This window comes from Pleurodeles waltl, chromosome 5, assembly GCF_031143425.1.
Source record: "Pleurodeles waltl isolate 20211129_DDA chromosome 5, aPleWal1.hap1.20221129, whole genome shotgun sequence".
NCBI classification, from domain to species: Eukaryota; Metazoa; Chordata; class Amphibia; order Caudata; family Salamandridae; genus Pleurodeles; species Pleurodeles waltl.
In genome coordinates this window covers 1034910016-1034923433 of record NC_090444.1, presented here as the reverse complement: position 1 = coordinate 1034923433, position 13418 = coordinate 1034910016, and the positions used below count along the sequence as shown (strand labels likewise).

At 42.4% G+C, this 13418-nt stretch overlaps 1 protein-coding gene across 4 annotated transcripts in view; it reads right to left on the bottom strand.

Annotated features, from left to right (window-relative positions):
- Positions 1-1583: 1583 nt before the first annotated feature.
- Positions 1584-13418, bottom strand: part of MYB (MYB proto-oncogene, transcription factor) — a 37320-nt gene continuing 25485 nt past the window's right edge. For all 4 annotated transcript variants that reach the window (XM_069235203.1, XM_069235200.1, XM_069235201.1 and 1 more), the window contains 2 exons: positions 12646-12747; positions 1584-2967 (listed from right to left, as the gene is read on the bottom strand). In XM_069235203.1, coding sequence (XP_069091304.1) covers positions 2854-2967; positions 12646-12747 — 216 coding nt within the window. In that variant the 3' untranslated portion in view covers positions 1584-2853. The remainder of the gene's footprint in view (positions 2968-12645; positions 12748-13418) is intronic.

Genomic DNA, 13418 nt, shown 5'->3' with positions numbered 1-13418 from the left:
CGGACTTTGTGCCACAGATGCTCTAGCCGTGTATAGGTTTTTTTTTTAGAGATAAGAGCTCAGCATTAAACCATTCAGCAGAAGGCTTTGCTCTCAGTGGTACATGATCCTCAAGAGGTGCAATCTTCACTAGTGATCCATTTACCCAAAAACTGGTTATCCATTTATCCAGAAACTGGTTAGCCGACTCACTGTCCTTGCCAAACTCAATTTCTTTGGTAATTAAGAGACTCTGGGGTGACCCTCGCCCATGATCTTATAGTTCATGCTTACCTTGCGAGCCATGGGCTGACTGGAACGACCTAGATGGAAAAGGACAAGGAAGTGGTCTGACTACAAAATGGGAATAGGTGTGCCACAATCAAAGCTGGTGTACTGGTGAAGACTGAGTCGAGCAAATGTCTCTTGTGTGACAGTTATAAAGTGGGAGAGAAGGTTGTAGCAGAAAGTAAAGCTTTTTATGAATCAGCTTTAACAGGCAGGCAATTGATATTGGGTATTACATCTAAAAATCTATTAGGCGGTGGCACCCGTCTTTTTGAATAAAATCACATCCTCAGCTGGATGAAGGATTGGGGTATCCCAATGGAGATTCCACAACCAGCTGAGCAGCTAATTATAAGAGAATGTATTTTCTCAGTAGATAGAACCTGTACTACAGTCCAGTATTAATTCATAAAATGCATTCAAGAGTCGCGCCCGCTTGCTTTAGGTGCAAAAATGAAAACGGGGACCAATTCCATATGGGCTTCACCTGCCCTTTACTGGATCAGTTTGAAGTTGATGTCTGAGGCCTATGATGTTTTTTTTGCATTAGGATACAGCAGTCAGAGATCTCGTGTCTTTTTGTTTTCATTGCCACCCTGGCTGCAAGATCTCTGATCTTAGATAATTGTGAACCCAGGGAAAACCCAACTCTTAGCCAAAGGATTGCTAAAATGTGGAGGGTAAAATAATATGAAACCCTTTATGTATTGTGAAGTGGATCCTTAAGTAGATTTTCTAAAATTGGCAAATGTTGGAATGAATGAATTGGCTCTTTTGTTGTTATAGGCTTCTTTCTTTTTCGTTCCCTTCTTTTTTGGATATATTTAATGCTTGGCTTCATCTGAAGTGCTAAATCAATGTTTAACCTCTAAGCATGCCCGCAATGTTTATGAAACCATGTATTTCTTGCTACATCACTAAAATAAAAATTAAAAAACTTACAGGATATCTGGCATTTGTGATGGAGTAATATGCCTTCCAAACTCTAAATTACGCCTAATGGTAAGCAGGTACCGCTCAATTATACCAGCAATACTTTGTTATATGGAAAAAAAATGTATTTGCGGGTGATTTGTGCAGGATCCTATTGAACCTTTAGGTTGTGAAGCATGAAAACATTTTTTTTAAATGTTGTAATTATTATCGTTCACAAAGCTTTTGGTTGCACCTTAAAGATTTTTAAATATGCCCTACTATAAGGCTTTTTCTTTAAAACTGGCTTCTATAATTAAATTTCCTTTATTCTTTCATTGTGTAGATTTTAACTGACAGCAGCATACACTTAAAAACATGCTACAATTTAGTCAACTAAAGCAAAAAGTACAAAAGAGACACGCTTTATTTATTTACAAGGCAGTACATCTTATCAAAAGTTAAGTGCAGTTAACGCTGCACTAGATGCTCTCAAGGCAGCGGATTCAGTATAAAATGTTGTATTACAAAGTACAAAATCAGTCTCTTTGCCGTGCCATTAAAGGTTTGGTGAGGCAGTAATATACAAAAAGAAGTATAAAACAAAGGCACCGAAAGAATAAGCAGACATTAAATTCACATAAAGAAACCCTTTTGAAAACATAAACCGGACAATAATAAAACACGGCGCTCTCCCAAACATTTGAAGGTGCAAGACATGCTGTTTTCATTATAAAAAATAATTAGAAAAAAGCTCTCCCAAAGAACAGTGTTTAGAAAAATGTTGCATACAAAAGTAAAAAAAATAAAAAGTTATGAAAGGCTAGTGCATAGTCGATTAGCTATCACCACGACTGTTTTTTCTTTCTTAAAGCTGTACTGCACCCTGTACACTAACTGCATGTCTACATGCTAAGTAGTTTCTAGCAGCAACAAAATAAAAAAAATAGAACATAAAAAATTCTCAATATCCATTTGGCATTTTACAAAAATTAAATTACTGAATAAAAATATAATTTGTTCTCGTTAAAACTATGTCTTGTACAGTAATCACTTCCAAGCAAGCATGTAAATATTAATTACAAAAAAAACCAAAAAACACGCACACTTGTATAAAGATTTCGATTGATATCAAAGTCAAAGAGTACTTCAAATGCTGTTGCTATTGATTGTAACTAGGCCTCTTCTACCCTCTCCCTTTTCGCGTAGAAATTGCCTCTCTATAATGCTTTGACTGTATGATGATCTTTGTCTATGGAAAAAACTGGCCAAACGTCTGTGCTCCCAAATGCAATACACACCGCCTTGGGGAAATAAAACTACAATACTGGTGAAAAAGTCTGCTTGTTCTCTTATAAAAAAGGAAACATGCCTTCTTTTCCTTTTCTTTGTAATAAAAGAAATAGTATCAAAACCTGTTTGTAATGCATTACCTATTCCATTTAGGTAAGTCTGGCATTTGTCCATCCAACCCCATTTTAGTTGGCTGAATTCCAACAAAGAATATACTCAGTAGCGGGGTGTGCTCTGAGGTGCTCCCAAACTGTTGTACCACAACAAAATAAGCTCTTCTCCCAATCATGAAAGCAGTGTTCACGCGAAGGAAGTATGAATTCCTAGTCCATGTGAAGTGTTCTGAGAATCGTAATGCTTGTCTGGAAGCCCCGGTTCTTCTCACATGACCAGCGTCCGCTTCGAGAACACGTTCATGTACTTGAGAACTTGCTCCGTTGACATCTTCTGGTCTTCCGTCTTTCCACAAGACATGGCTTCCCATGTGTTGCTGAGCTGCCAAGAAAGAAAGGACAGGGTCAGTATTACTATTAGATATTTCATTTTTTTAATAGCACAGACATTTTAAAGGGAGGTACATCTGTTCAATTCAATAGGTTGCAGGTACATGTACAAAGTGTTTACTGTATGGAGTGGTGAACTAAAATTGCCATATAGGGCCTGTTTTAAGGAAAGTGTTGCTGCCCACTTTCCTTGCGCCCCATAGTGCTCCATGTGTGCGCGTATCAAAGATACGGTGCACCATGGTGGTAGTTAGGGAACTAGCGTTAAAACATTTCGACGCTAGTTCGGAGATTTGCAGGATTAGCATAAAAAATTTTGATGCTAATCCTGCAAAGCCCACCGAGGCCCTTTGCAAACAATGGTGTGCCCCCTTTTAACGCCTGCCCTCATCAGACATTAAAAGTGGCAAAAAAATGGCACAAAGAAATCTTAGATTTCCTTGTGCCATTTGTTCAGTCCCCCTAAAGTGAGGACACCGCCTGTGCATACATTATGCCTGGCACAGGATAAAGTAGCACAAAGGGTTACAAAGTAATGCAATGCATGCACTGCGCCACTTTGTAAGTTTGGGATGGTGATTTTGGCCTCATTGGGCCATATTAACGTAAAAAAATGATGCTAATGTGGTGTAAGGAGGAGCTAGTGGCTCTTAAATCTGCCCCATAGTTTTTAAATATGCTATTTGATGGTGATAAAGCTGTCCCCTAGGATCAGAACAGGAAAGAAATAATCACATGAAATGTTCATGGTTGGTAATTACAGCACACAGGACTTCATTTGGTGATAATTATCAGTGGTGGAAAGAGTTATCATGATGAGTAGACAAAACAAAAGAGCAACAGGAAAGTGAGATGACTAATAGGGCATCCCTGAAAAGAAGGGATAAGGGGAGAGAAGGATTATTCTAACCTGCATTGTCAGCAAGACTCCTGAATCCAGATGTCATTATGGTGGGGTGGAGTTAGGTTTCATGATTGGTTAAACTCATTTTTGAGAACCTGTTTTCTCAGAATACTTTTGAAAGATGTGAAAGAGGGCTCATTTCTTTTCTTACTATGTTTATTATTCCCAATTTTGAGCAAATCCTGAGGAGGAGCTGGATAATGTCGAGACTAGATGTTTCCTTTGTGAAAGTATCATAACACGACTTACGGTTTTATTATTCATTTATTAACTGAATGCTTGCAATTGTTTGCATGACATTATATCAAGGTCAATTATATTGACCTACAATTATACTGCACATTGCCTACCACTACCGTCATGATCGTTTTTTTACATTTTATTATTTTTGCCTTTACGTTGTTTACAAAGTCTTATTAACTATTGTTTCCATCTATTCTACTTACTAGTACTTATATTGGGATACAATAGTATCACAATGCAGTGGATGCATTATATTTGTTATGTGATGTAATGCATGTAATATGTGGGCTAAATCTCTACATTTCTACAAATGTCTGGAAACCAGAGCTTCCCTATCAAGTGAAACTATAACATGTCAAAGCTACCCTTCAATGTAAAACAAAAGAAATTCTCGAGGACAAAAAATTCCAGAGTTCCCTTCAGATGGCACAGTTGAAAGAAAGTAACCCTAAATAGTTAACATCTTCTGCCATCTGTCACTTTGTTGTAGGGGTGTTTTCTTCATTAATTAGAAGCCTTTTGATTTGGCAGGGTGGAACGGTATAGAGATGGGGTGCCATTTGAATCAATATAAGAATGTTGGCATTTGGCACTACTAGGAACCTAAAAAACAAACTGAGATTTCTCAAGAGGTCTTCTGGGAAAATCACATGCAGCTCTCTTTCAAGATGTTATCTTTATTTAGTGAAGAGGCATGAAAACGTGCTCTGCTGGTCAATAGTGAGGTGCGGTGAATAATGTAGGTGCCCTTTGCTGGCCTAAAATCAATTCTCCACTTGGACAAATCTAGAAGATGACAATGAGCATCTCAGATTTTAGTATACAAGAACAATCTTAGAGGAACACTCTACCCGACAGAAGCTAGCTGTTGCTTTAATCTTTTATGGTTACACCTTGTTGTATGATGATTTAAAGGAAGGGATATTATATATACATATATCACAAGACTTTTCACCCAACTTTTAATACATCCAAGGTGATGTCAGTATGAGCTATACAAAAGCTTAGATTTACTAAGGCGTGCAAGGCACTTTTGCAGTGCTGCAAAATTTTGTGCTGAGCCTTCATCCGTTTTTATGGGTAAGTAAATATGGCTGTGTTCTTTGCACCACTCAGGCGCCTGCACAAATTGTTATTTAACCCCCTTGGTGTATAACCTTGCGGTTTTCTGTTTACTGACAGCTCTGCAAATTTGTAACTGCAATTAGTAATTAATTATGCCTAAATTCGTTCATATTTTTGTCAGTATAAACTAGAATGTTATGCTTTTAGTGTGAGATTATCGATGGATTTATTAGTGTAGGTAATGTAAACTTTTTGAACGGCTGTGAAGAGTATCCGTGTCTCTATTTCTTTGTCTCTTTTTTTCATACTCTCACTTTGCTTTTTTCTGCTATTCTTGCTTTCCCTCTGAGAAAGTCCACTACACATGTAATGTCCAGACAAAGAGCAGAGCAAAACCGAGAGACCATAACATACTTGGATTGATGTATTAAAGAGTGAGCATATAGCAACCATCTTGCGACTTGCACCCTCCTTTCCATAAAATGATATTCCCATACTGGTCTCATATGACCCACGTATCATCTAAAGGGAATGTATGGGATTCCACCACAACACCTCATACAAATAACTCAGAAGCTCCAAACCTGGCCTCCTAGGATCCTCCACACCATGGATTTCATATCTGACACCATACTGTCTTGAAGGCTGTAAGGCTCCAGCCTCTCCAGTTAAGTCACCTACTCACTTTCGCGGAAGCTGAACTTGGTCCTCAAATACCCACTGTCCCAATTCCCCTGCATGTTTCACATAATCCTGTCACCTGAACAAAATCAGATGCAAAAATATCTAATCTCCCTTCACTTGTTCATACCAGACAAGTACTTGTCTTTCATTTCACCATGGCTCCCCAGTTCCCATGCAATTAAAAAGTCTACACTGAAATCTGGCCTCTCAAAGTCTATAATAATCTTGATTCTGTTTTAGAATACAGCTATACAATTTCACAGGATGGCATTGATGTCCTAGGTGATTTCCTAAACCACACATTCTTGTCCCATGCCCACGATGCATCTAGAATATGCAGCTCTGCTTGAAGGGATACTGGCTTTCAATGGATGGGATTTTCAACAATGGCCATGATGTCGATGCCTAAACGGACACGAGTCGACGGGAGGCGAGCATTTAAGAAGATTGCAGACAACTGGAACAGTAGAGTTGTGTCCGAGGGTGCAAGTCAGGCAATTATTAGTGGTATGTCACCTGCACAACACTAACTCCTGATATACACTCCTGAATGCAATTGCGGCCGTGCTCAGCCGTACTGACCATATGAGTGTTAACCCACATAGAGATCTGCAACTTTTGCTGCCTTTATCAATGCAGTGTAAAAGTGCCTGCGTGCTTGGCGCTTCCCTGCTCTCTCTCTTGCCAAGACTTTGGGCAAAAGACAAGGAAACAAAGAAGTACAACCATTAAAATATAATTGTGTGTTCAGAAGTTTCCCCATTCCATTCAGTCTGGAGTTTCCTGTTCTTACATTTCTTGTTTTGCATCCTTACTTGCAGCCTTCGCGCACCTGCCTGGTCAAGCGCCCCTACCAGCCGAGCCCTGCACTTTATGCCAAGCTGGGCTACTTATTCAGCTGAGTTTCTATATTGGCATGTGCAGGACGTGTATCGTCAACAATACATGCTTCCAAAAAGGTCTGTCATCATTTGTGCGAGTGTTGTAAATCCAGTTCTGCAGAACTCTGCCCCTCCTCTCGCCAGCCACCACATCCCTCCGCCACCCCCTCTCGCTTCCATCAGACAGGGCCCTGGTTCCTCTTTGTCTCGGCAGCACCCCCAGGCAAATCCTTCTCCTGGCACCGGGAATCTTTTATTTATCCTGTAACGTGTGCTCTGCTGCCCCGGGGAGTCAGGAAGAACTGTAAACAAACAGTCAAGTTCAGACTGGGCTATCCTGTCAAAGCGCTCTTACTGAATAAATGTCCCCTTTATAGAGGAATATTAAATAATAACAAGTGCGTCAAGGTGATGTCACCCGAGCATGCCCACGGCCAGGAACACCTTATTTCTAGACCTTTTCTGACCTCGCTGGTGTGAAATTCTCATTTAGTGGAACAAAAGCGAACAAAGGTAACAGCTGATGTTTCTCTATTCTATGTATGTTCCTGCAGAGAGCTGGCCACACCACTGTGCAGTGGAACACTTACTATTGCCCCCCTTCCACCAAAGATCTCGTCGCAAACACAGAAACTTCCGTATCTCTTTACATCATCCTGCATCACCAGCAGTGACCAACAATATTATTCCAAGATGGCCCTTTGTTAGATGTCTGGTTGGGTTTTGAGACCCACAGTAGACGTCTTTCACAGAATGGATATTTTGAGATCAAAGTCAAAATGGTACTTCAGTTTCAGGTGTTTCTCCTATATTCCGGGTTTGTCTCCAGTATTTACGAAGCATAGCAAGGAATAAAGTGCCACTTGTAACATGGCAATTTGTGCCCCCAAAAAGATGTAATCAATCCAACGAGAAAACAATGACAAAATAGGTTCTGCACATATCTGAGGAGGACAGAGAAGGCAACAACACAGTGTGGATTCAAGATCTAAAAATCACTTGCTCGAGGGCCAACACCCACCTCTGTTTTTGTCACCTGGGATCATGTTAGATAAACTGAGATGGCGTAAACAAACAAGAAAATCCACTGTGATACTTATGTAATATTGAGGGCAAAAACCTGTTGTCTCTGTCCAAATTACTGAAGAGAGGGTGCATTATAGCAAAAACAAGAAACCTTACACAGGAACCATTGTCTAAACACTTGGAACATGCTGTGTTGCTTATAAATCACAATATGGGGGTCATTCCGACCCTGGCGGTCATGGACAGCCAGGGCCGGGGACGGAGGAAGCACCGCAAACAGGCTGGCGGTGCTTCAGGGGCAATTCTGACCGCGGCGGTAAAGCCGCGGTCAGAAAAGGGCAACCAGCGGTTTCCCGCCGGTTTATCCCTGCCCCAATGAATCCTCCATGGCGGCGCTGCTCGCAGAACCGCCATGGGGATTCCGACCCCCTTCCCGCCATCCTGGTCCTGGCGGTAAAAACCGCCAGGAACAGGATGGCGGGAACGGGTGTCGTTGGGCCCCTGGGGGCCCCTGCACTGCCCATGCCACAGGCATGGGCAGTGCAGGGGCCCCCTAACAGGGCCCCATAATGATTTTCAGTGTCTGCCTAGCAGACACTGAAAATCGCGACGGGTGCCACTGCACCCGTCGCACACCAGCAACTCCGCCGGCTCCATTCGGAGCCGGCTTCATCGTTGCTGGGGCTTTCCCGCTGGGCGGGCGGGCGGCCTTTTGGCGGTCGCCCGCCCGCCCAGCGGGAAAGTCAAAATGACCGGCGCGGTCTTTTGACCGCGGTACGGTCTTTTGGTGGCGCCCGCCGCCCGCCGGGGTCGGAATGACCCCCTATATGTGTAATAAAGATTTTAACTAACACATTCTAGTCCACAGTAAACCTTTTCAAAATAGAGCACGCTGTTGTGCACTCTTTTTTCGGAACTTACTTAACAAAAATGAAACTGATTAGATGATTAGATTTGCCTCAAATTTAGTCTCATATTGCACACATGAAAAGTTAAGGACATTTATTTTCTTAGCACATAAACCAGCAAATGGCATGTTAAGAGCTGCGTAGTTAACGGTTTGCTCAGTTTTTCCATCAGTACAAAGTTTTTGTAATAAAAGACTTGCTGTAGGAACGCTTCTGTGGTGTGGTCCTACCAGTGGTTAATTTGTAAATACAAAGGTGCCAGTGCCCAAAGCCCTCCTCTTAGGCATGCGGCTGCTGTAATTAAACGTGTGAACATGGAATACTGAGGCGGCATAAACCTGAAGCCATCTCGAGCCTCTTCAGTCCATATAAAGGCACTCGCTGCCCCCTCAGCTCACTCTAGCAGCTTTTTACTTTCTCCCTTTGTGACGCTTTCTCGTTTTTCCCTTCATCTGTCTTTCATATATGTCTTTTGCTCGCAGCAAATGCTTGAGGCAGAAGAATAAGCCCCGGCCCTCAAAAATAAGTGCCGGTACTTCGCACCAGAAACAACAAGCACGAATTAAGCACTGGGTCCTACTCAAAAAACGTCTAACTAATGCCTCCGGTGATTGTTCTCTCAGCAAGGAAGAACTGTCAACAACACACTACCTTTGCAAGTTCAACTGGCCAACCCCTGCTACGGAAATATAGGTGCATTTACCCACTCAACGAGTAAAATGCACTGATTGCAAATGCCCTATTGGTTGCCTTATACGCATGCCCAGAAGCGCACTCTACTCTAAATCGACATTACGTTTCTGTGATAGACTTTTCAATTCTGGCCTTGGGATTCCGCAACCTGAATCCAGGACAATATACACAAGCAAACAAGTCTGACAGACAATGTAATAAATTCAGCTTATTCGGCGGAGTACACTAAAAAAATGCACACATGAGCTTCTAGGCCAACTTCTAGACACAGTTTTTTTCCAGCAATGAAAGTTTGCCCTGATAAAGAAAAACGTCGCTTTGTTAGCCAAATAACAGTGCTATATCTCATGGGACCTGCCTCCTTGCCTAAGTTTTAAGTAAAATATAGGCAATTTCGATTGGATGTGCTGCTTCAGCCTTCGTACTCCACTGGACTTGCTATTAAGGGACACATGTAACCACTGTGTCCCTGATTTATACTTTTTGGTGCAAAACTGCACTAACGCAGTTTTGCACCAAAAAGTTTAGCACCAGCTTTCACCATTTCTGTGCACCAGCCAGGTACCATATTTATGGAATGGTACAAGCCAGTGCAAAGGGTAGGCTAGCGTAAAAAATAAAAAATAAAAAAAATGACGTTAGTCTGGTGGGACTGGCGGTATGGAAGAAGTGGGATTTGCACCAAAAAATGACGTTAGGCAGGTTAGAGTAAAAAAATGACTCTAACCTGTCTAGAGTCAATTTCTGATGCACACCATCTATACCACATGACTCCTGTCTTAGAAAAGACAGAAGTCATGCCCACCACCCCAATGGCCAGCACAGGGGACAAGGGTCCCCTGGACATGGCCACTGCATCCTGTGCCATGTATGGTTCCCCATGGCACTTTAAAAAATAAAATGAAATACCTATCTGTACTTACCTGGGATGGCGTCCCCCATCCTCCGCAGTCCCTCTGGTGGGTGGTAGTGTCCCTTAGGCCTGGGGAGGGCACCTATGGGCTTTATTTCATAGTGCTCAATCATGGAAAGAGGCCCACAGGTCCCCTAACGCCTGCCCTGACCCAGGCATTAAAAAATGGGGCAAAGCAAGCTTTGCACCATTTTTTGACCCCCTCCTCCCTCCTGTGCACCATTTTTGTACGGGAGTATAAATATGGCATTAAGGCCATAGAGTCATTTTTTGCTTGGGAACGCCTACCTTGCATCTCATTAAGGCAAGGTAGGTCTCTACGTCAAAGAAATGACTTTAACGCCATACATTTGACGCTAGACGGGTCTAGCGCCAAAGTATAAATATGGAGTTAGTTTTGCACCGAATTAGAGTTTTTAAAAAAATGATGCTAATTCGGTGCAAACAGAGTATAAATATGCCGTTGTGTGCCTTCATATATACATGAGGAAGGGCATGCTGTCAGCATCCAATCAAATGTAATGACACAGGGAGCTCTTGCTGATATGGTGAAATACCCTTCTGTCAAGACACGCTAGTAAAGTTGTTTCAAAGAACGGCTTTCTCCCGGGAACTCCTCAGTTTCCATGTACATGCTAGTACGCCAAACACCCTACATACATCACCTTATACCCTAGATGTTAACCACCTGCCTCTAAGCATCTACAATCATGGTATCAGAATGCTTCCCGCTTCTGCAACCAAAACCAAAAGAGGGAGTGTGAGCTGTTTCCATTTCCCAAGTCTGATGGCTGTTTATACAAATGAAACATGCCTTACCAGAGTCAGTGAGAAAATGTCAGCTGGCACAGGCTCTTGTGCGAAGACAGCAGCAAGCCGCTGAGCGACTTCACAGCCCACACGAGTGTTGGATGGCATCCGGTCCCAGTGAGAAGTTGAATCGCAGACGGCAAGCAGGTGGGAGGGTGACTCAAAAGAATACCTATCGCGCAAACCTGCAGGATTGTGCTTCTGGGGTTCCCCTTCGCAGGAATGCAGCTGTGGGGTGTTGCAGAGGGCAGTGCTGCCAAGGAACAGACATCAGCAGCGCGGCACGGGTCGAAAGTAGTACAAAAGTGCAACAATAATGTAATGCTGTTTTTCAGTAAGAACAGAAACTGGACCAATGGTTTTATCAGGGGAAGCTCCATCTTATTGCCTTGAGCTGTGATCCTGTTGCAGCTACAACAGAGCCAGATAAACACACAAATGGCAAATCAACTTGCCAGTGCCGTGGTATGGTTACAACAGGCACTCACAAAAGAAAGGAAAATAGCACCCAAATGCAAGCTGAGTAGTACGGCAAAACAATAATGAGGGCACAGTCACCCCCTGAGACCTCTGGAAGCGAAATAACATGTGCTTTACCTTTGCATATGGTAAAGTGAAATCAGAAAAAGGTAACCGACGTCAAAAAATAACGTTGAGGGCATTAGTAGCACCTGCTCAAAGGACCTCTAAAGTGGTGTGAAGTAAAAAATTTCTGGATCATAGGTCCTCTAGGCGATAATTTTAAAAGGATACCACTGTACAGAATGCCAAGGGCTAATGTGTGCAATTCTTAATAGTTTTTAAAGCTTGGCGATTTCGATGGGATGGGGTATTTTAGAGGTGTATGCCACAATATTGAATATGAAAATGTGGCATTTTGCTTGAAAGGGGCAACAACTATAGAGACAAAAAAACAGTTCTCTGTGCCCTGCCCTGCATCTCTAGTAATCATTATCACCAACAATAGGCATTTGAGAACGTTCTCTTGTTTGATGATGCCTACTTTGGTTTTAGACCTATTGTGACCCAATTCTCCAGGCGGCCACCTCAAGAGCCTGTTTGATAGACACCATTGGGTTTGGATTTTGGCCCTTGCAATACATTTCACCTATTCCAACTTAATGAGTCATTTAATTTAGACTTGATGTTTAGTGCACCAATATATGCAAGTCCTTTTATATACTGGGCATTTTTCCCACTTTAAGTTCTGGCAAGTTTGACGTGTTGAAATTTATCTGGAATGTATACTTTATCACATCAGGCTCGGAGCAATCAGTAATTACGGAGAACAATAAACTCCACACAATTTGGAATCCTAACTATTGTGCAAACATTGTTTACTTCAGGGTTCGGAATAATTCCACACGCTTGCGACCAGACCCTAGATTTTTCAGCTGCACACATAACCTCCTTCCAATGTAATGACGTTCAATGGTGGCTGTGATTGGGCAGTGGATGTGGGCACTCCAAACAATGTCCAATCAAGGCCTTTCGAGAGCCTTTCAGTTCGGTTAAACAAGTCCGTTTGAATCTCAATGCTTACCTGCACAGGGCTTCCCAAAGGCCTGTTCCTCGGCGCTGCAAACGCTCGACGGATGTGTTCCTCTTTCTCAGACATCATTAGAACGGAGCTGGTAAGAAGATTCTGCCAAAAAAGTGTAATGAAAAATGAGCTCGGGCCTTCTTTGCCAAGCTGTCTGCAAGGACAAGGTCTGCTGGAGGATGATTAGTACTCCACTGACCACAAACTGCACCAACCCCACCCTTATCAGCACATATGCGTGAGGCACTCGGCGCTTTCAAACAAACTTTAGAGAATGTAATTTATGTCTTTCAAGAAAGTTATCATAGTAGTCTAGAGGGCCTCAGTTTAGAGAAGCTAGCTGTGAGTGGAAAGCTAGAAACGTAGGGGACTCACTGAAGCAAAGTTTAAAAGGTGTAAAACCAGGATGATGTTGGTATCCTGAATATACTATGTACAATGCAAGGGGATTTTAAATGACTACATGCTTTTGAACTCTACAGAACTCTACAGGAGAATGCCGTTTTCCCCAGACATCTGACTTCACAGATGGACAGCGGAGAGATCTCACTGCATTACCCAAAAAGAGAACAAGCACTGGCAAAATCTGCTGGTTTGGCCTCAAGGAACAATGTGTAAATCACGGTACATAACTGCCAATGCATGAAGTGGGCAGAACCATTTCCCCAAGCTGCATGCTGTGGAGGTAAAATCTAAATGACACTTGAACAGACCAATGCATAAATGGGGCTGATGGACAGCCGTGCATGTTAACATTAACGTAGGCATTTTTA